The sequence below is a fragment of the Rhinoderma darwinii genome, chromosome 1 (genome assembly GCF_050947455.1).
Source record: "Rhinoderma darwinii isolate aRhiDar2 chromosome 1, aRhiDar2.hap1, whole genome shotgun sequence".
Lineage (NCBI taxonomy): Eukaryota > Metazoa > Chordata > Amphibia > Anura > Rhinodermatidae > Rhinoderma > Rhinoderma darwinii.
Window position 1 is genome coordinate 248,348,534 of NC_134687.1, and position 19,957 is coordinate 248,368,490.

A 19,957-nucleotide genomic window follows, 5' to 3' on the forward strand; every position below is an offset into this window, starting at 1 on the left:
GAATGATGAAAGTGAAGTGACTGACTTTTCAGTTGACCGGTTCACACGCCGTGTATTTGACACGGTTTTTTTTTTGCACATTTTACATGCAAAAAAAAACCACATAAAAAAACAGCTTGATTACACTTGATTTTGCGTGTTTGGGGGGATTTGTGTGTGTAGGGGTGCTCGCCGCTGATTCTTCAAAACCGCTGATAAGCGGCTATGAAGTATCAGAGGCGCCCGTGCAGACTCCGCTCTGCGCCACACGCACGGGAAAAGTCTTAAAGGGGTCGTCCAGGAAAACATGGTGCCACACCTGTCCTCAGGTAGAGTGTGGTATTGCAGCTCTGTCCTATTCACTTCAATGGAGGTGAACTGCAATACCAGACACAACCTGAGGACAGGTGCGGCGCTGTGTCTCCAATCCGGACACCCCTTCTGTCCTGAGATGACCCGACGTGGGAGGCGGTTGTCAGAGCCACCCAGCGCCATCACTGCAGACAGAACCACACAACTACGGGATGAGGGCAGGGCTTGTCCTGAGTGCACTGTCTCTTGTTATGGACAGATTTATAGTCACATGAACCCCATCTGATTAACCGGTAACCTAGGTCTGATCACATGACAGAGGGGGATCACCAAACACCCTGTGCACCCTCAGCCCGTCCATCCAGCCCTTTCCTGGTTATATCTGCTTCTGGGAAAGCTGGGTGACCACCATTACCCCTCCTACTAATGAACCTCTCACACTCCAGTAGGAGGGGTAATGGTGGTCACCCAGCTTTTCCAGTCCCCTGAACGGTAAATCTCTCTAGTTGTGCTGAGACTGAGAGGTTCATTAGTCACATCCCCAAACAGTCTCAGCACAACTAGAGAGATTTACCGTTCAGGGGTCTGGGAAAGCTGGGTGACCACCATTACCCCCTCCTACTGGAGTGGGAGAGGTTTTCGGGTTAGCGAAGCATCACGTGATAGAAGATGAGATACGCCGCTAGTATCATCTTTTCAAACGCAAATACATTACAAAAAGATTTGGTTTGACATGTTTAGTTTAACAGGATTGGATTAATTGGTTCTGGAAAACCCCTTTAAAGGACGGGTGTCGCGGAAAAATTTTTTTTTATATCAATTTGCTTTTAGTGTGTTATTAAAATACATTTTATTTATTTGTGTTTTACGTATTTCTTTCTTTTCTTCTCTATGGGGGCTGCCATTTTTTTTTTCTTCATCTCTGTATGTGTCGATTAACGACACATACAGAGATGGAATACGGCACATACATCCCCATAGAGAATGCGAACGGAAGCCGTTTCATTCACTATAGTGTACGCTGTCTGTGTGGGAACGGCGCATGCGCCGCTCCCACACAGTCCAAAAGGAAGGTCTTCGGTCATTTTCATGTGGACCGGAAGCCGCGGCCGGACAGTAAGATGACTACTTCCGGTCGCGGCTTCCGGACATATGTTCAGAAGCAAGGACTAGGAGCGGAGGCAGGAGCAGGTAAGTTAAGTCTGTGTATGTTCGTGTTTTAGTGTGTGATTAACACTGTATGTAAGCCTACTACACTGTGCATTCACTCAAAAAATGTGCGGGGCAGTGTAGGCGGTTTGAACATTCAACCCCCTCCTTTCTCCTGGCACTAGCCAGGATAAAGGAGGTGGGGATTGTTTGAGGACACTAGAGCGAGTGTGTCTACTCCAATTTTGCAGCATAAAGCAATGAGGTTGCTTTACCACATGCCAATGCTGCAATTTTGGGAATTGCTCCCTCTAGTGACCAGCACATGGACATATTATAAATTAGAATCTAATTTATAATATTTCCTGACTTTTGAAAAAATTAGGACAACGTGTAATCATGTATATACTAACTGTTTAACTAAAAAGAAAAAAAAAGAAAAAATTCTAGCGACACATTCCCTTTAAGTACATGGCAGACCAGGAGTCCATTGTCATGCCTCCAATTGTCATAGTAACACACTGGCACCCCGCTATCGCGTCCGATGAGGTGCAAACCACTTAGAAGCTTTGGTCGCTATGGACAGTGGCATCTAAGGGGTTAATTGGCCGGGATGCGGAGTGACACCTGCTGCTGTCATTGCGTGCCATAGCCGTATGGCAAATTGCAAAAACCTCTTGCCGACCACGTTCAAAGTCTGCACTGAATAGCGGCTGTGCTGCAGCTCTGCTCCTATTCAAAGCGAATAGGAGTAGAGCTGCAGTAACCCAGCACGGCCGCTATACAGTGGTCAGAGACTTCTGTCACCGAATGCTGCACAACTTGTAGTGCCAGAGGCAGCTGATCGGTGTCAAAGCCCCACCGATGAAATACTAATGACCGATCCTGTGGATAGATCATCTGTATGAAAAACGGCCCCATGCCAAGACAACCCCTTTAAATTAGAGATGAGATTTACAGAACTGGTTTAGTCACCCGTAACAACCAGATTGCTTCTTTCATTTTCAAAAGGAGCTCTGAAAAATGAGAACTTGAACCAGATTGGTTGCTGTGGACCACTACTCCATTTTTCCTTTGCACCAGTTTTGATAAATCTCCCCCTTCGTTTCCAAAATTTGGCTGTGTTCATATCTGTGTTGGTTTCCGTTCATGGGTTCCGCTGCAGCTTTCCGTCGGAGGAACCCATGAACGGCCTGCGCTATGGTTTCCGCTAAAAAAAAAACAGAAACCTTACAGAATGGAGACGAACGGAAACCATTTGCAATGGAAGCATTACCATTGAAATCAATGGTAACGCAAACAGAACCTATGGTTTCCGTTTGGCTTTCCGCTCATGGGTTCCCCTGACGGAAAGGTCTGACGGAACCCATGAACGGAAGCCCAACGCTAATGTGAACGTGGTAAACCAAAGTTATCTACGGTAATATTAGTGACTGGCCAAGAAAAACCACCACGATTTCCATCCCATGCTGCGGTCATTCAGTTGTATTCATTCTCAGGGCTACTATTTGTAATACATTCCTAGTATTCCTCAAACATAAAGTGCACAATGTCCCCACACACACAGTACACACAGTCTATCCAGTCTCCACGTACCCAGCGCTACAGAAAGCTTTGTGGCTAGCCATGTCTTCTGGACACAGTCGGTCCCGTCCGGAATGTCCCAATACCCCATTTTCTTCCAGTCACCAAGGACACTCGATCTATAACGTCAGTGCGGCTGAGCCGCGTACGTAACAGCTAAATGCGTGCAGCCATCTTGTGAAGGTTGCTCCTCCCCTCGAATCCTGCTACGTGCCGCCATGTTGAGGTTGGCTTTTGCTGAACGGCAGTGTTTGAGGAGAAGTTTGTCCAGACGCGCTTGTATTCGCCGACCTTGCGCATGTTTTATGTGTATGGAGCCGAGGAATTATTGGTATTGCACTGTAATCAGCTATATGTAAATTAATATGTTAGACGAGTTTTTCTGGACTGCTTAATTATTATTTTTTTTATCAAATGTCCTATCGATACAGTGTCATTATGGACTGTAGATTAGACAAGAAAATTGTTCTGCTCATATGCAGATAAGGCGCGGATTCATTCTAGACCCACAGCAACGCGATGACGATCTGTAACCGGCAGTGTGGAGCTTCTAGTCACCGGTCCGATACCTCTTTACTATGACAACATTTCCTGCGCTGGCAGTTCAGTGTAATCATAGGGACTACGGTCGAGGTTTAGTCCATTTTTTACGTTTTTGCTATGCAAATAGACCAGCGGGTGACCTCCACAGGAGTCAGGGGGTCCAATATACTAACAATTTGCCAGAACGCAACTGAATAGCTTTTCCCCACTACTTATATTGCAATAATTTTTTGCCATAGATATGGCATCCTCGGCTACATGCACACGTTTCACATTTTGCTCCAGAAAATGTGCACCAAAGCTGCAGCAATTCGCAGTTAAAAACCGTCGCGTTTTCATGCGGATTTTGGTGCGATTGGTGCACTAGGCAGATACAGTTCGCAAGCGGAAACGCAAGATAAATTGACATGGTGCGGATTCTAAAAAACACCACAGGTCAATTTCCGTCCACAAAAATACTGCAGCGTGTACATGAGATTTCCTGGAATCTCATTGGCTATGCTGGTACTGTATTAGGTCTTGTCCACACGTAGCAGGATTGCTGCGAATTTTCCGTCTGGAATAGCGGACGGAAACTACGCAGCAGAATACAGTAGCAGCAAAGTAGGTGAGATTTAAAGAGGCTCTATCACCAGATTATCAAATCCCTATCTCCTATTGCATGTGATCGGCGCTGCAATGTAGATAACAGTAACGTGTTTTTTTTTTTTAAACGATCATTTTTGGCCAAGTTATGAGCAATTTTATATTTATGCAAATGAGCCTTTCTAAGGGTATGTTCACACGCTGAGAGGCAGTTACGTGTGAAAAGACAGACTGTTAACAGCTGCCTCGTTTCACACGTAAAAGCTCCTCCTCGTAATTTACGAGGCGTCTGAGACGCTCGTAAACCTTGAGCCGTGCTTCATTGATTTCAATGAAGAACGGCTCAAATTACGTGGCAAAGAAGTGCCCTGCACTTCTTTGCCGAGGCAGTAGATTTACGCGTCGTCGTTTGACAGCTGTCAAACGACGACGCGTAAATTACAGGTCGTCTGCACAGTATGTCGGCAAACCCATTCAAATGAATGGGCAGATGTTTGCCGACGTATTGCAGCCCTATTTTCAGACGTAAAACGAGGCATAATACGCCTCGTATACGTCTGAAATTTGGCCGTGTGAACATACCCTAATGGACAACTGGGCGTGTTTTCTTCTTATTTCCAACTGGGCGTGTATTGTGTGTGTAACATCTGGGCGTGTTTACTTGTTTTACTAACTGGGCGTTGTGAATAGAAGTGTTTGTCAGCATCATGTTAGCATCATACACTTCTATTCACAACGCCCAGCTAGTAAAACAAGTAAACACGCCCAGATGTTACACACACAATACACGCCCAGTTGGAAATAAGCGAAAACACACGCCCAGTTGTCCATTAGAAAGGCTCATTTGCATAAATATAAAATTGCTCACAACTTGGCCAAAAATGATGGTTTTAAAAAAAAAACTAAAACGTTACTGTTATCTACATTGCCGCGCCGATCACATGCAATAGGAGATAGGGATTTGATAACCTGGTGACAGAGCCTCTTTAACAAATTTCATGCACTCACTGCGTAAAGTTTCCGTTAAGAAATTCACCTGCGGTGCGTATTTTTCGTACTGCAGCATGCCAATTCCGGAAAGTGGACTGAGTTTAAAAAAAAAAACGCAAAACCCGCGCCATTTTCTGCAGCAATTCAGTTGATTCTGCAGCAGCATCGCCGTTTGCAGGTAAGTCGATGTAGCTACTTCTCTGCAAACGCTGATGCTGCTGCAGAATCAACTGTAGTCTCTGGTGCCGATGTGGCCAACACGATGCAGGACCTGGGGCAGGAAGTGAGTGATGACACAGCGTGATCTCTCGAGAACATGCTGTGTGTCTGCACTGCCAGAAGCTGGGCGTTCTGAAGAGAAGTGGATGATACTTCTCGTCAGAACGCCCAGCTAGTAAAAGTAGTAAACACGCCCCGATGTAACACACATAATACACGCCCAGTTGGACTTTTACTTTAAACACGCCCAGTTGGACTTTAGCAAGCCTCATTTGCATAAATACAAAAATGGTCATAACTTGGCCAAAAATGCTCGTTTTTTAAAAATAAAAACGTTACTGTAATCTACATTGCAGCGCCTATCTGCTGTAATAGCAGATAGGGGTTGCAAAATCTGGTGACAGAGCCTCTTTAAATGGGATTTCCCACGAGGGACATGTATGACATATCCACAGGATGTCATAAATGTCAGATAGATGCGGGTCCCACCTCTGGGACCTGCACCTATCTCTAGAACGGGGCCCCTAAACCCCGTTCTACCTCTTTGTGTGTCGGCTGATTTCCGACCATGAAGGTGAAAACAGCATAGCTTGCTGAGCTACGCGGTTTTCGTAAGCCCCATAGAACTGAATGGTAGTTACGGAAACAGCGTAGCTCGCATGCTACGCTGCTTCTGTAACTGCTACTCACTACTATGGGAGTTACGGAAACAGCGTAGCTCAGCAAGCTATGCTGTTTTCACCTTCATGGTCGGAAATCAGCCGACACACAAAGAGGTAGAACGGGGTTTATGGGCCCCGTTCTAGAGATAGGTGCAGGTCCCAGAGGTGGGACCCACATCTATCTGACATTTATGACATCTCTGTATATGTCATATATGTCCCTCGTGGGAAATCCCCTTTAACCCGTTAGTGACCGGCCCATAGTCTTTTTACGTCGGTCACTAACGAGCCTTATTCCGATGCCATAGACTTTTTACGTTGCGGCATCGGAATAAGTAAACAGAGCAGGGAGCTGTCAAATCTCCCTGCTCTCAGCTGCCAGAGGTAGCTGGGGGCGTCCCTGCTCTGCCGGGTGAGATCGATATAAGTATCGATTTCACCCGTTTAACCCCTCAGATGCGGTGCTCAATAGCGAGCACTGCATCCGAGTAGTTTTGGAGAGAGGGAGGGAGCTCCCTCTCCCACCGACACCCGGTGATAAGATTACCGAGTGTCTGTGTCTCCCATGGCAGCCGGGGGCCTAATAAAGGCCCCCAGGTCTGCCTGTAATGAATGCCTGCTAGATCATGCCGCAGGCATGACCTAGCAGATGCCTGTCCGTTTTAAACGGACAGGCAGTAATACACTGCAATACAAATGTATTGCAGTGTATTATAACAGCGATCGTAGGATCGCATAGTGAAGTCCCCTAGTGGGACTAGTAAAAAAGTTAAAAAAAACGTTTAATAAAGTTAATTAAAAATTTTTTTTTAAAAAACATGAAAAACGCTCTTTTTCCCCTTACAATCTGCTTTAGTATTAAAAAAACAGTAAAGTTAAAAAGTTACACATATTTGGTATCGCCGCGTCCGTAACGACCCCGACTATAAAGCTATTACATTACTTAACCCGCACGGTGAACGCCGTAAAAAATTAAATAAAAAACTACGGAAAAATTGCAGTTTTCTGTGAATCCTGACTTTAAAAAAAATGCGACTAAAAAGTGATCAAAAAGTCGCATCTACTCCAAAATGGTACCAATAAAAACTACAAGTCTTCACGAAAAAAAAAAGCCCTCATACAACTGCATCGGCGAAAAAATAAAAACGTTACGGCTCTTCAAATATGGAGATACAAAAACAAATAATTTAGAAAAAAAAGCGTTTTTACGGTGTAAAAGTAGTAAAACATACAAATTTGGTATCGTTGCAATCGTAACAACCCGCTTAATAAACTTATTGTGTTATTTATACCACACGGTAAACGGCGTAGATTTAGGACGCACAAAAGAGTGGCGAAATTTATGATTTTTTTCTATCCCCCCCCCCCCCAAAAAAAAGTTAATAAAAGTTAATCAATAAATAATATGTACCTAAAAATGGTGCTATTAAAAAATACAACTTGTCCCGCAAAAAACAAGTCCTTATACAGCTATGTCGACGCAAAAATAAAATAGTTATAGCTCTTGGAATGCGACGATGGAAAAACATAAAAAAATAGCCTGGTCATTAAGGTCTAAAATAGGCTGGCCATTAAGGGGTTAATAGAGAAATAAAAGGGAAAAAAAAGGAAAAAATACGGCGCCACATGGTGTGAGTAAGCCCAGAAATGACAATCAGTGAGATACAAATGAATGCTCACCAGAGGACCGTAGAACAATTGCGTTTAAATCACTGGTAGGGGTGAGTGCTGCTGCCGAAATCCCAACCGGTAAGGCCCACTGGTCACCGCAATGAAGATAATTAATAGCTCAGGAAAAACGGGAATAAGTGCGGCACTGCTACTCAATGAAAGTCGGATGATATAAGATGATGAAGTTTATTGAACAATTCAGGCTACGCGTTTCAATGCCACACCGGCATCTTCCTCAGGCCATGTAAATTACAGTACAGACACCAATGTTTTAGCCAATGTGATCAGGGTCAAAGTGCATCAATGACGTAATCACTTGAAAAAATCAAAAGTTAAAAAATCATTAAAAGAACAATAACGATACAAAGATTAAAAATACATGTTTGTATAAATACCTAACTAGCAACATTCATTAAAATAGGTATAACAGCAAAGGGAAAGGTCTTATCGTTTAAACATCCATTTGTATGCTAACCGGAAGGTGAGGCGTAAGTACGATCTCGAACATCCATTAGGATGTGCAAACATAGTTCTGAACATCCAAAAGGATGTTCAAGATACCAAACATCCATTTGGATGGTCACAGAAGAGGGTAAAGTGGGACAGGTTATTAGTAAGAGACCCAATACCCGAGATGATAGGACGGCCAGGTGGATGGGTCACAGACTTATGGATCTTAGGCAGATGGTATATAAAAAGGCATACAGGGGCATGGTACATTAAGAAAATTCTTTTCTTTTTTGGTCAAAAGACCATCAGAGAAAGCCGTGTCAATAAGATTTTTATTTTTATACTCACATATAAAGTCGGGAAGTGGGTTATCCGATAATTTCAAGTAAAAAGAGCCATCGGATAAAATCCTAGAGGTTTCATTTAAATAATCACATTTGTCCTGAATGACAATACCCCCTCCTTTATCCGCAGTGCGGATAACAATGTCCTCATTATTGCGTAGAGACTTAATTGCTTTTCTCTTATTCATAGATAAATTATCAGGCATAAACTCGGGTTTGTCTAGTGCACGAAATTCATTTCCAACCAATGTGGAGAAAGTTTCCCAAAAAAACATTGGCTAAAACATTGGTGTCTGTACTGTAATTTACATGGCCTGAGGAAGATGCCGGTGCGGCATTGAAACGCGTAGCCTGAATTGTTCAATAAACTTCATCTTATATCATCCGACTTTCATTGAGTAGCAGCGCCGCACTTATTCCCGTTTTTCCTGAGCTATTAATTATCTTCATTGCGGTGACCAGTGGGCCTTACCGGTTGGGATTTCGGCAGCAGCACTCACCCCTACCAGTGATTTCAACGCGATTGTTCTACAGTCCTGTGGTGAGCATTCATTTGTATCTCACTGACTGTCATTTCTGGGCTTACAAACACCATGTGGCGCCGTGTTTTTTCCTTTTATTTCTCTATTTAGATTGGGTTGCACCAGCTTCTTTTTGAGCTAGCACACCCGCATTTGGAGGCTCCGGATCCTTTAACCGTTTAGGAACCATACTCAAGCTCCACGGTTTTTAGGAAAAAGATCCTCCTGCACTGGCTGCCGCTTTATGACCTGTTTCACGACAACCTCTTCTAAATATATTTGCTGATTATACCTCCATGATGCTGGACTTTGTTGATAACAGAGAACACTTGCGTGAACTTCTCATATTACAATCTATTGGGGTAGAAATCCCCCCCGAGACTCCTCCAACAGGGAGTAAAAGATTCACCTCTGAACAAACTAAATCTATGACTGATCTCTTTTTGCTACTGGAAAAAGGAGGCTACTTTGAAAAAGGAGGCCCTCCAGAGCATTGACTGTCGTTTTTTGAAAATTTACATTGTTGAGAACATTTCCCCTAAGGGTCTTAGAATTTTATTCAATAATCCTTATCCTGCTGACATTGTGTTTAATACTGACTGGTACCATTATATTGGGCAATGTAATAAGGGTTTTTTAGAGATGCTTAGAACCAAGAGATGTACAATTAGCGAGTCGCTCATACTAGAGATTAATGCACTGAAAGAGCAACTCCTGTTTTTTTCAGAACATCAGGATTTCCATAAGTTAGAGACTTCCACCCGTAACAGATTAACCACGTATGAGAATGAACTTGTGTTGAAAAAAGGCAATAACTTAAAAAGGGATCGTAGTGACTATTCTTCCAATCAACTTGGTGATTGGAGAGTGGAGTTTAATCAACACTCCCCTCCACCAAGTATTACGTTGAAACACTCAAAAACCAATAAAACGTTCCTAAAAAAAGCTACATTTTTCTAATAATATTCAACAATATTCGTCCCCTACTTTTGTGAGATCTTTTAGAAATAATCCTAAATATAAAACCAATGAAAACTTGAACACAGATGTCAAAAACCCTCCATGTATTTTGGATGTGGCAATTCCTGGGAATATACCTTGTAGTCGGGTTTCTATCCCCACTACCAATAATAATGATAATAAATTCTTCCCCTCCCCCTGTTCACTTTTAACCAGTTCTGATTCAGCAACCATTTTTCCCAGCCATCAACTTTCTAGTATACCTGTTAATGCTTTCAAATCAGCAGATCTCGACATGGAATTACTACGCATGAATTTAGTACCAGGTGTTTCATTACCTGGCTATCCATTATCTCCTCATTTTAATGATTCCACCGACTCCCAAAAGCAAGGTAGTGCATCATCACTAATGCAACTATAAGTACACAGCACTCCTAATTCTATTGAACAGTTTGACAATTCTATTGAACAGTTTGATTTTTCGGTACATAATGCGGAGTCATCAATGAATTCTGATGATTACAGTTTTATTAGTCAACAGATAGTAAAAATTCCCACACCGACAGAACCATCTTCGGATCAACCCTCTATATCCATGGACAACACTATTTCCACAATTAATTTTTTAGGTCTTCCGTCACAATTAACCATGCCCCCGATAACTCCAACACTAAAGAGCAAAGATTGCTTGATACCATATATTACGAGTCCCAAAATCCAAACGATAACCAGTTTTTTTCCAAAAATTTCTACAAAAAGAAAAATAGAAACCGACAGAGATATAGAGGAAAGAGAGGTGGCAGGAACTGCAAATATGCCATCACTCCAGGTGCAGCCGAAAAAACAAAGGAACATACAGTAAAACTTTTTAATTTGTCCTCTCATAAGTTAAAAAATGGCCCCGAGAGGCCTTAGACTTCTTTTTAATTCTCCCTATCCTGCTGATAAAGATTTTAGTACTAATTGGTCGAACTACATCGAACACTGTAGTTTAGGCTTTATTGACCGTTTGGTATATAAAAGGTCTGAATTATGTTTAGCTCTTGCAACTACTATTGAGGGTCTGATTGGTCAATTTGAACCCTTCCTTCAACATCCTGATTTTACTAAACTTGAACTATCAACGTTGGATCATTTGAAGGTTTTTGAAAAAAACGTTATTACCAAAAAAATGCGTAAACTGGCAAGGGACAGGCAAGATTATACAAATAATACAATTGGTGATTGGTCCTCTGCACGTCCCACGACCACCAAATATTTTCCTCCAATTAACTCTCCAAGAATATCTAAAAGGAACTTTATCCACTTCTTTATTTACAAAAAACCCCAAATGAAACCCCTTATGGAATTACCCCATCAAGATAATGATACTTTGCCCATATCTACTTTGGACAAATCTAAACGTGGCTGTTCTGTACCAAATACTAGTGATATCTCCAATAGGATTCTAAAAAGCAATAAAATCTTATCAACCTCTAGCTCAATCGCTCCTGACACCCAGGCCAAGTATACACCTTGTCCAATGCCTCTAGGCATAATCCCTCAGTTTGCATTTAAGTCTCACGACTTGGATGCACATCTGAGACTAGTCAATCTTTTGCCAGATACACCCCCTGGTTCTTTATCGGATTTATCCATTTTTAATAACTCCATGGATCTCACTATTTGTTCTACAAATCCCTCTCCTTCATTTGAACTAACTCCCCTTCCCACTGATCCTACTAGGTATGTCCCTTGTAATACTGCTCCTATTCTTGATGAGCTTTTTTCCATTCCTGATCAAACCACTACTTTAAGTCCTTTTTTATGTCCTCCCGTCCAGCCCACCATGCCCCCCATTACTCCAACTACCCAATTTCGGGATGTTACTTTACTACTCAAAAGTCCCAAATCCTAGAACATCAGTACTTATTTAAAAAAATACACAAATTACCGTCAAAAAGAAAATTAGAAATAGATTTAGAGGTTGCAGAGGGGGTAGAAGTCATCACAAGGACCCTACCCCTATCACCAAAGAGAAAACACAGGCTGACACAATAAAAATATTTAATCTGTCCAAATATAAATATATGAATTGAGTTTACTTTCGAAAGGATTGTCCTTCTGTCCTACCTCGTCTCCAGATGAGTTTGAATTATTTATGGACCTTAATAAATTTCTACGGAAAGTAACGTTACTACGTCATTTTGCCCTCATCCCCCTCTGTGGCCTCTACGGCTCTTCTTCCATTGGACATTTCTATGCCTGTGAGGACTAACGTACAGCCTTAGTCCTGCTTTTATCCTCTCCACCACCGTGGTCCTGCAATAGAAACCTTTTCAAACTTGATAAGTAATGACTTTAAGACTATAGAGCAATCTACCCCATTTTCAGATAACCTATCTAATTTTCAACGTAAAGCGTTGAAAAACCTACAAAAGAACTTTAATATAGTAATACGCTCCGCGGATAAAGGGGGGGGGGCATTGTGGTACAAGATAGAGTAGAGTATGTCAATGAAGCATTAAGATTACTTTCCGATACATTATTTTATGAAAAATTCACTTTTAATCCCATCCCGAAATATGAAATTGAATATAAATCCCTTATTGAGTCTGCTTTTAATGATGATCTGTTATGCAAAAAGGAAAAGATTTTCCTTACTGTCCCGTTCCCTGCAACCCCTTTATGTATCATTTGCCAAAGATACACAAAAATCTGTCCAACCCCCCGGGTCGACCCATTATTTCGGGAATAGGGTCTTTGACTAACAATTTATCTAATTTTATTGATATTCACCTCCAACCATTTGTTTTAAAATTACCCTCCTATCTTAAAGATTCCACACCGCTAGGGAACTTTTAGAGCTACAATCTTTGTGTAATTTATCTGACTTGAGTTTTCTTACTGCGGATGTGTCCTCTTTATACACAAATATTCCGCATGCACAGGGTATGGAGGCTATTTCCTCGTTTCTCTCATTAGACTCCTGATTTTCAAACAAGCAGCTCAATTTTATTATCGATTGTATCGATTTTATTCTAACACATAATGTTTTTACTTTTGAGGACAAATTTTACAAACCTCTATATGGGGTCTTTTGAGGAATCCTATATTCTGAATGAACATATGTTTACAAACAATATTGTCTACTATAAACGTTATATTGACGACCTGTTTTTAATCTGGAGTTGAGACATATCTGTATCTAATGCTTTTATAGACTTCTTAAACAATAATACCTTTGGCCTTACATTTACGCACACATATTCAGCCACTACTATTGACTTTTTAGACATAACGATAAAAAACAATGGGAACCATTTTTCCACTAGTACTCATTTTAAAAGTGTTGATGTAAATAGCTATTTGGATTTTAAAAGTGTGCACCATACACCGTGGTTGAAAAATATCCAGTTTGGACAATATCGAAGAATAAAGGAAAAATTGTTCTGATGAACTTAGTTTTGATAGAGAGTGCACTATTCTTAACAAGAGGTTTGTAGAAAAAGGTTTCCCTAGAAGTTTAATCAAGGGTGCAGAGATAAGAGCAAGGGGTATGACCCAACTTGAATGCATTGAGGAAATAACACCCGTTAATATTGATAAAAAAACTAAATACAATGAACAGAATGTAAATTTTATCACCTCCTTTAATATAAGTAGCAAAAATATTATGTCCATCTTTAGAAGACATTGCCACATTTTAACAAATGACCCTTTTTTAAAAACGATACTCCCTGCGAAACCATTAATTACCTTTCGAAGAGCTAAAACACTGAGGAATTTGATAGCTCCCAGCAAACGACATAGTAATAAAAAGAAAGTTGTGGATCTAATAGTGAAAAATGGCTCATTCTTATGTGGTCACAATAAGTGCCTGTGCTGTAAAAATATTTCAAATAAATCTACACAGTTTTTTTCATTAAAAACCAGCGAAAATTTTCCTATTAAAAGTCGTCTAGACTGTGGTAGTACTTATGTGGTGTACCTATTGCAGTGTACATGTAACCTGCAATATGTAGGTCGTACCACTCAAATGCTAAGAAACCGTGTTAACAAGCACAGATTTAATGTCAGGCAGGGTTTTTTAAAACACAGTGTGTCACGTCATTGTGCGCTTAAACATAATTGTAAATTTGAAGATATAGTTGTGACCCTGATTGAACAGATCCCAGTGGATATACCTAATAGGTTTTTAAGACTTAAACAAAGAGAGAATTTTTGGATTTTTAAACTTGAGACCCTGCATCCTAATGGCCTGAATGACCTCACAGAAACGTCTTTAGACTAAAGTGATTAAAATACGTTATGTTCACCCTTTAGATTAATTTTTTGTGTGTATATATATATACAAACGAAGTATCGTTATCAGACCCCCCCCCCTTTTTTTCTTCTTTTTCTTTGCTTCTAATTTTTGTTTTTACTATTTTTGTTTTTGTAAATATCTGGATTATACCTAATAACCTAATATCAAATTTCCTATAAGGCAAATATGTTCACCGCCTGAAACTTTTTTTTTTTACAACTTCTGCTACAATATTAAGTAATTAGCATTGTTATTTACTTACGTGGTTTGCTCTCGTCCTATCGCTCCTAGATCCCTGCAAGCTTGCGGTCCACCGTGCGGCTCACGTCCCACGTGATGAATTGTTTGCGGTCCATCTTGCGGCTCACTAGCCGATTCGCTCTCAAATCAGCTTTTTTGTATATACTTATTATTAATATATATTTCTTGGCTACATAGTTACCTAGGGATATTTATTTTATATTACGATCTAACTCCCTCTTGGATTAACGTTTCATCTCTCTTCTACATCAGATAGTATGTGAATACTTACTTTTTATTTTATTATTAATTTAAAAAAAAATGTTTCTTCTGTTGTATAATTGTTAACATCTTCTTTTTTTCTTTAGAGGCATTTTTATATAATTATGTTTTTATGTTATAGCAATTTTAGCATGTTTTGTAATCATCATTGATGAAATGCTTGTATAATTTGCTTTGTCTGACCTCTGACCCGCCCATGTTGGCGGTTTTTTTCTAAATTCCAAGCTAATTTACTTTTACTTCCTCCATGTATATAAACGTGCAACTACCGCACTGTATGTATTGGCCTGATGAAGACGCCGGTCCGGCGTCGAAACGCGTAGCCCTTTCTTCATAATAAATACGTTATTTATTTACATTCTATTTTGACATCTTTACGAGCAGTGCCATTTGGTCCCTTTTTCTCTGTGGATTTGCAGTTACCTCTTGACAACAAACTTGGTTTGTGTGTGCACGGATCTGGCAGCAGCTCTTTTGCTTTTGTGACATCTAACCGGTGTCCACAACTCTAGGTGAGCAATTTTCTTCTTGTTTAATTGCCCCTGTGGTTTTATCGCTTTTATTTGCACTATGTGGCGCTGTGTCTGTTTTATCTGCTTTTATCTCATAAGTTAAATGAATATGAAATTAGCTTACTGGGCAAAGGGCTCTCCTTCTGTCCAGTGTCCCCTCTTGATACATTTGAATTATTTATGGACTTAAATAGGTTTATTAGAAAATTAACTTTATCCAGACACTTCTCCATGTCCGATTACTCGTCAGCACCCTTTTTAAAAAATGCACTCTCTGAGGGTGAGTTCGCTCATATGGCAGTAAGCGTGGACGTCCACCCAAAATCAAATTTTTATCCCCTACATCACCAAGGCTCTTTTTTGGAAACTTTCTCCACATTGGTTGGAAATGAATTTCGTGCACTAGACAAACCCGAGTTTATGCCTGATAATTTATCTATGAATGAAAGAAAAGCAATTAAGTCTCTACGCAATAATGAGGACATTGTTATCCGCTCTGCGGATAAAGGAGGGGGTATTGTCATTCAGGACAAATGTGATTATTTAAATGAGACCTCTAGGATTTTATCAGATGGCTCTTTTTATTTGAAATTATCGGATAACCCACTTCCCGACTTTATATGCGAGTATAAAAATCTTATTGACACGGCTTTCTCTGATGGTCTTTTGACCAGAAAAGAAATTTTCTTAATGTACCATGCCCCTGTATGCCTTTTATATACCATCTGCCTAAGATCCATAAGTCTGTGACCCATCCACCTGGCCGTCCTATCATCTCGGGTATTGGGTCTCTTACTAGTAACCTGTCCCACTCTACACCTCCAATCATTTGTGCTTCAACTACCATCCTACCTAGGGGACTCCACTCAGCTCATCAAAAATTTGCAAGATCTAGTGATTGACCCACAATTGCCCACGGTGTGCTTCCTAACAGCGGATGTCACAGCACTTTATAGCAATATTCCCCATGAAAGAGGCCTTGAGGTGATCGAATCCGTTTTAGCTTCAGATCCTAACATTCCGACTGCACAAGTCCATTTTTTAACCAGCTGTGTGGAATATATTCTTAAACATAATGTTTTTAGTTTTGGCAAACATTTTTATAACCAGATAAGGGGCACACGATTTGCCCCGGCATATGCCAATTTATATATGGGAGAATTTGAGGACAAACATATTTTTAATGATCATAATTTTAAAGACAACATTTTATTATACAGACGTTTTATTGATGACCTGTTTATAGTATGGAATGGAAAGGAAGAAGAAGCCGCTATTTTTATGGAAGCGCTTAATCTAAATGATTTTGGTATAACTTTTACTTATACTTTTTCTACTAGTTGTATCGATTTTCTGGATCTAACTATTGGCTATGATAAAACCAATAATAATTTCAATACTAGAACACATTTTAATAGTGTGGATGTCAATAGTTATATTGATTTTAGAAGCGCCCATTACCCACCGTGGATTAAAAATGTCCCCTTTGGGCAGTTCAGGAGGGTGAGGAAGAATTGCTCCTCTGATCATAACTTCCTCAAAGAATGTGATGTCCTTGAAGATAGATTTAAATAATTTTTTTTTCCACTGCAACTAATTAAGGGGGCACGCTCTAAAGCTGCCAAATTAACTCAGAAATTTTGCATTAATCCAGCCACAACGCTCGAGGTTAGTACAGATTGCAAAAATAAAAACAAAAATATGAATAAAACAAACAAATAATTTTATCACATCTTACAATAGTGGTCATAAATTTGTGAGATCAATTTTGTCCAAACACTGGCATATTTTGAAAAATGACCCATTTCTTAAAGATTCCTTGCCAGATAAACCAGGTATCACTTTTAGGCGATCGGCAAATCTGAAAAATATTCTTGCCCCTAGCTGAATTCATAATTCCAAGTCTTTTACTCCAAAAATGTTCCCAGTTTTAAATGGTTCTTTTAAATGCGGCCAGGTTCGCTGTTTATGTTGTAATAATATTTCACGCCCAAAAGATGTCTTTTGTTCTAATGTAACTACTGAAACATTCCCTATTAGGGCTTTCCTTAATTGTGGGAGCATGTTTGTCATCTATCTACTGGAATGTTCATGCCGGCTGCAATACATTGGTAGGACAATCCAGTGTCTGCGCAGCAGAATTAATAAACACAGGCACAATGTCCTTAAAGGTTTCCTAAAGCATAGTGTTTCGAGACACTGTGCCTCATCTCACAATTGCCAATTCAATAAAATCACTATTACCCCCATAGAGCAAATATCTAGTGACATCCCTAACCTGTTTCAAAAACTCAAACAAAGAGAAAACTTTTGGATCTTTAAACTTATGACCTTGCATCCAAACGGTTTGAATGACATCTCCGAAACATCCCTTGATTAATGCATGATAGCTATACCTTCTGTATATACACATAATTTTAAAGCATTTTTAGGTATATTTACTATCCTTTATTATTTTTTAGAATGATCTTAATTTAATGTTCTGCTGATTGGCTTATCTTCTAGATGTATTTTATATATACAAATTTTGTGCCCCCTGGCCAATATGATGCCCAGAGACTTAAGTGCCTCTCACTGCTTTGTCATTCTGCATTTGCATGTTTTTGACCCCCTTTTTGCTTCAGAACTGTGCTGGGCATCCAAATGGATGTCTTCAGAGTTTAGCATCCAATTGGATGCTAAGCGTTACTTTGCTGAGTGTCCTTTTGGATGTCTCATAATATAGCATCCAAATGGATGTTAAAGTCACTGCCTGTGCTTTACCCTCTTCTGTGACCATCCAAATGGATGTTTGGTATCTTGAACATCCTTTTGGATGTTCAGAACTATGTTTGCACATCCTAATGGATGTTCGAGATCGTACTTACGCCTCACCTTCCGGTTAGCATACAAATGGATGTTTAAACGATAAGACCTTTCCCCTTGCTGTTATACCTATTTTAATGAATGTTGCTAGTTAGGTATTTATACAAACATGTCTTTTTAATCTTTGTATCGGTATTGTTCTTTTAATGATTTTTTAACTTTTGATTTTTTTATAGTGATTACGTCATTGATGCACTTTGACCCTGATCACATTGGCTAAAACATTGGTGTCTGTACTGTAATTTACATGGCCTGAGGAAGATGCCGTTGCGGCATTGAAACGCGTAGCCTGAATTGTTCAATAAACTTCATCATCTTATATACTTTCACTGAGTAGCAGCGCCGCACTTATTCCCGTTTTTCCTGAGCTATTAATTAAGGGGTTAATGACCAAGCTATTTTTTACGTTTTTCCATCGTCGCATTCCAAGAGCTATAACTTTCTTATTTTTTCGTCGACATAGCTGTATAAGGACTTTTTTATTGCGGGTTAAGTTGTATTTTTTTAATAGCACCATTTTGGGGTACATATAATTTATTGATTAAGTTTTACTAACTTTTTTTTTGGGGGGGGGATAGAAAAAAAAACAGCACTTTCACCATTCTTTTTTGCGTCCTAAATTTACATAGTTTACCGTGTGGTATAAATAACACAGCTTTATTTAGCGGGCCGTTACTATTACTACGATACCAAATTTATATGGTTTTCTTACGTTTTACTACTTTTAGGGTATTTTCAGCCGTTTTTTTCAGCTGTTTTTCGGACAGTAAACGCCCTGAAAAGCAGCTAAAAATGCGGGGGCTAAACGCCTCCAAACATCTTCCCATTTATTTCAATGGAAAAACCAGTGTTCCGTTCCCACAGGGCATTTTTTACGCGGCCGATAGAAAACCGCTCCAAAAAAAGGCCGTAAAAAACGCTGGTTGCTTAAACGTCTGAAAATCAGGTGTTGTTTTCCCTTGAAAGCAGCTCCATATTTACAGCCGTTTTTGTTAAGCGTGTGAACACAGCCTTACACAGTAAGGTTCAGTTCACATGTTGTGTAAATACTGCGGATTTTCCGCAACAGAATTAGTTGTGGAAAATCCGCAGCAAATACAGTAGCAGAAAAGTTGATGAGATAAAACAAGTCTCATCCACACGCTGCGTAAATACTGAGCGGAAAAAACACTCAGAAATTGACCTGCTGTGTCGTTTTATTGCGCAGCATGTCGTATATTTGCGTAAACGCTGCTTATTTGTTGCGGGTTTTCCCCATTGAATGCAATGAGGAGGTAAAACCCGCAAGAAATAGCATTTTTTGCGGAGGGTTCGCAGCTATTTCGCCGCAAAAAAACTCAGATAAAAAATAAATAAATCTCATACTACCCCAGAAGTCTCTGTTCCTCCCTCCAGCAGATGTTTCATCCCATGTAACTGCCACTGCAGCCATTCACGGGCTGCAGCGGTTTCCTGGGATGGAACGTCATCCCAGGATTCCGGCCTGCTAGCAGATTTCCGCAGCGGACATTCAATGCGAAAAACTGCACCACAGTTTGGTGCGGTTTTTCACCCGGAATTCCCTGCTGCGCACAGTGGGGGCACGTGTGAACTCAGCCTAAAACACTTTTTTTTCAAAGTTATTTGTTTTTGTGTCGCCATATTTTAGGAGCTATATGTTTTTTGTTTTTTTTTCCGCCAATGCTGTATGAGGGTTTTTTTTTGCGGTACGACTTGTAGTTTTTATTGGTACCATTTTGGAGTACAAATGCGACTTTTTGTGAACATTTTTTGAAAGCAGGATGGACAGAAAACAGCAATT

General features: G+C 40.2%; 1 protein-coding gene across 1 annotated transcript in view; it reads right to left on the reverse strand.

Moving 5' to 3' along the window:
* The window catches only part of NDUFA11 (NADH:ubiquinone oxidoreductase subunit A11), a 51,992-nt gene extending 48,783 nt beyond the window's left edge, over nt 1–3,209 (reverse strand). The window contains exon 1 of the mRNA XM_075850173.1: nt 3,037–3,209. Coding sequence (XP_075706288.1) covers nt 3,037–3,115 — 79 coding nt within the window. The 5' untranslated portion in view covers nt 3,116–3,209. The remainder of the gene's footprint in view (nt 1–3,036) is intronic.
* Nucleotides 3,210–19,957: the final 16,748 nt, after the last annotated feature.